At 38.2% G+C, this 4146-nt stretch overlaps 1 protein-coding gene across 1 annotated transcript in view; it reads left to right on the top strand.

Moving 5' to 3' along the window:
- The window catches only part of LOC106876991 (leucine-rich repeats and immunoglobulin-like domains protein 2), a 155069-nt gene extending 150929 nt beyond the window's left edge, over nucleotides 1–4140 (top strand). Inside the window, exons 19-20 of the mRNA XM_052971872.1 lie at nucleotides 1026–1364; nucleotides 3610–4140. Of these exons, the coding sequence (XP_052827832.1) occupies nucleotides 1026–1364; nucleotides 3610–4139 (869 nt within the window). The 3' untranslated portion in view covers nucleotide 4140. The remainder of the gene's footprint in view (nucleotides 1–1025; nucleotides 1365–3609) is intronic.
- The last annotated feature ends 6 nt before the right edge of the window (nucleotides 4141–4146 follow it).

Genomic DNA, 4146 nt, shown 5'->3' with positions numbered 1-4146 from the left:
CTCTCTCTCTCTCTCTCTCTCTCTCTCTCTCTCTCTCTCTGTCTTGTATGCACACACCTCTCTTTGCAGTATTTTTCATACTACATCCCATAATTTTAGTCAAGTTTGTCAAAGCAGCCCCCACCCCCACACATGGTCATTCCTCAGACAGCCGAAATGTCTTTCATACCCAAATTTTGTTCACAACTGTCTTTTTACACCCAACAGTCTACAGAAACGGTAGGCTTCAAGATGAAGTTCATATTTAAATGTTATGTTATTTACACATTCAAATCAACACATACTCACTCACACAAATTTGAGAGACCAGTTATGAACTTGAAGCTACTCTCAAATAAAGGACTCAAAATGAGGAATAAACCGTTTATTAAATAAGATGCTTTGTGACCCATGACCAAATGTTTCTATCAGACATTGGCTCCAGTACAAATGTACTGGAGCCAATGTTAAAGGCAGTACCCTGCCTCAGCATAAATGGAACCAGTAAAAGGGTTCACACATACGCACACACAATAATCTTCCAATGTGGTTACTTTTGAGAAGAATGTAGTCTTTGTTAATGTTTGTATTAAAAAAAAAATAGATATTCAGCTGAAGAGCCAGACTAATGACAGAAGCTTAAACTCCAAAGGAGGAATCTGTCGACCTCTGGATGTGAAATAGCAGAAATTCTGGTTTTCAAGATGCAACGGGGTTGAAAATAAAGTAAGAATTATCCTGGTTTTAAATCAGCCTTCAGCTTCATTTTGGGGTCTGGTGTGTGTGTGTATATGTACATAAATACCTGTGCCAACATAGAAAAGGCAGGTGCAAAAATTAACATAATTCCACAACTAAAGATAGTAAAGAGAAACTGCTACCATGGACACATAGTGGTATTTTTGTTCTATCTCCTTTTCCCTTATTCAAGCTCCTCAACAACAAACGTTGGTTACTACAATAAGATTCCAAGTACTTGATTGATTTCATAACAGTTTAATTTTGTTTCTGTTAATTAACATTCTGTACTATTTCTTTTGTGGCAGGTAATAGTATATCGAGTTTACATTGTCCAAACAGTGAGAGTGACACTTTAAAGAGTTCTCGCAGCACTAGCAGTACTCATACAGGCGGCAACTCTGCAGAACATTCCACCAATCACTCGACAATGCAGACCTTCCATCCACAGACATCGTGCCCTGACAGCCTCGTTGACAGCGACTGCCCACCTGATTCTATTGAAAGGATACACAGATTCCCTGCTTTACCAGGAACATCACCTGCTAGTTTGCGCAGAGCTTACCTCAGGGTAGGCCCAGAAAGTATATCTGCAGACAGATATCATGGTTCTCAACCACCTGGAACTTCGTGGGAGACTGATCAAGGTTTGTACCCTATACTTTGCTTCACACTTCACTTCCAATAAAATCATACTAGGATATATATTTTTGAAGGGATTTTACTGGGAATTTTTTTTTTTTTTTCAATGGTTCAACCATAAAGAAGGGCAGAGACCAATAACTCAGATCAGACAGATATGGTTGATGTACAGTTTAGACAGTGATATAGAAAAATGTGGCTGGCAATAAAATTTCAGAGTTAACATTCTTGGAAGAAAAGATCTGGTGTTCCATGATCATTTAGTTATTGAAGAAATTACTCCCTCTCAATTTTCTGAAGTAGTGAGCTATTGTTAACAACACCCTAGTTTAATTACCATTTGGTGTGTAGCCAGGTATCTCCTCTATAGCAAAATGACTATCTCTGTCCTTTGAGCACACCGCCACTTCCCTCAGTTCCATGCCTTCTCTCAATCAAGAGGTCTTTTGTCTTGCAAGTTATTTGGTAATCCTGCTGTTGCCGGTGCCACATAAAAAGCATCCAGTACACAGTAAAGTAATTGGCATTAGGAAGTGCATTCAGCTGTAGAAACCATGCCAAAATAGCTGACAGGAGCCTGGTGCAGCTCTCCAGTCAAACATGCAACCCATGCCAACATGGAAAACGAACGTTAAATGACGATGATGAAAGCTAAGTGTAATTTATTCAACACGTCAATAACTCAGTCCATTACATTCTGCTTGCCAGTGGTTTCGTCCACAGTATTGTTTCTGTGTGGAATATTCAATTGCGATTGAAATAGTGTTCCTCTGAAGAATCTCCGGAGTAACGTTACTCAGCAGGATGCATTACCCAGTGATCAGGGCCAAGTTGCTACTCCACATTGAGAGGTCACAGCTCTGGTACTATGAACATGCAGTTAGAATGGCATAGAAAAGGGTCACATGGCAGATGCTTCGAGCTGAGCCAACTGGCAGGAAGATCTGGGAGTAGACTAAGAATGAGATAGTTTGATAATATCCACAATCTCTGTTGGAAAGTGTAATGATTGTTGCTTTTGACAAGATCCTATTGAAGAGGCTCCTAAAGACTATCCTAGTGGAAAAAATAGATGGATGGATATTCAGTTGCAACATTATTTCTGTGAAGAAATTCTATAAATTCTCATGTAACTTCTTACTCAACTCTACAAGTGTAGAGACCAGAAAAGCTGAAGGATTATCCCAAGTTTTTTTTTATTTTTTATTAATCCTCTATCAATTAGTTTGGTATGTGTCCTACAATGTATTAGGCAGTGACTGACGGAATCAATGCTTCAACTGTTTAAAATACCTTGCTGTGTGTAGTTATCTCCCTTTACTTTCTGACCTCAAATCTCTCCACATTTCACTGGCGGGTTGAAAAATATAAAGAACCAACCAACCAAGTACTTGGAGTCTTTTAGATCAACTCCTACCTACTGCTCTCCTTCACAATCTCTGGTCTGCTGCCTGTATTTACTAAATATTTCTGCAAACTTTAATTATTTTTATTATTATTCACACATTTTCCTCAATTTTTGCTGCATTCTCATTAATTTGTTACTAGAACACGTCATATTGAGGAATGACAATACTTGTCTTTACCAATTTAAGTAAAATGATAAAATAGTTTTAGACTGTGAAGCAACATAGCTTAGTGGTTAAAGTATTGAGCTCACAATCAGAAGGCCATGAGTTCAATTCCATGACTGGATGACACATGTATTTTTTTTTTTTTGCCTTAGCAAACCACATTATGTTCTTCCAAATCTACCCACCAGGTGTGGGAAGACTAAGTTGTTGTGTATGCTTGCTCATGACTACATGGATACCTGAAGCAATTAAGCAAAAGTTCTGCAAATTTGCTAGTGATAGCTATAACTATCACATAGTTTTAAACTGCTAAGCATACAGGAAAACTACAGTCTCATTTTGCTGAGGTTATCCCAACCATTTGGCACTATATTTCATCGTTCCTTTAAAAATGTGTAGCTATGTTCCAGTGTCAGTAATTCATATTAGTAATCAGTATGTGAACCTAATTAGTTGTAGAATTTATTGGTATAAGAGAAAATATTTCGGCATTTTAGCTTGTAATTTATTATTCAAGGGAGCTAACTCGCTTTGCTATTCTGACATGACTTATTTTTGTTTACCTTTGTTGATGAGTTTCATCCATTAAAAAAAAAATATTCAAAATATTTTTTAAACGTTTAATTTTACGACCAACTGATCTTTTTTTTTTCTGATTTTTAAAATCTATTTTCAGTGATGCCACAAGTCCAGTGCAAAAGTCCTTCATCCAATTACCTCCACAACCGACCCTGTTCTTCTCCTCTGCCATCTTGTCCTGACAAAACTGTAAATATACCTCCCCCTCCCCCCTACGAGACTCTTTCCACATCACCATCGTCGTCAAGACAACAGCAGTCAGCTGAGCCCACAGACCTCCCACCAGAGCAACAACACTTATTGTCACAACAACAACAGTTACATTCACAGCAACAACAACAGCTATCTCCACCTTGTCATCCATCCTCTATTTCATCTTCATCAACGTCATCTTTATCAAAAACACCAACACCAGCAACAACAATAACTGTAACACAGCAGACACCTTTGCTGTCTTCATCTCTTCCAAGCCAAAGAACAGACTTAAATCATTTATCATCCTCTGCAACCATTCCATTGCATTCACAACAGCAACAACAACAACTACAGTACCATGTCATGGAACCTACAGTGAACAATTTACAACACAGTCTCTCTACCACAGATAACTGGACTTTTGATGTTTGATGGTGGC

Source organism: Octopus bimaculoides, chromosome 11 (assembly GCF_001194135.2).
Source record: "Octopus bimaculoides isolate UCB-OBI-ISO-001 chromosome 11, ASM119413v2, whole genome shotgun sequence".
NCBI lineage: Eukaryota > Metazoa > Mollusca > Cephalopoda > Octopoda > Octopodidae > Octopus > Octopus bimaculoides.
This window is presented reverse-complemented; position numbering and strand designations above follow the sequence as displayed.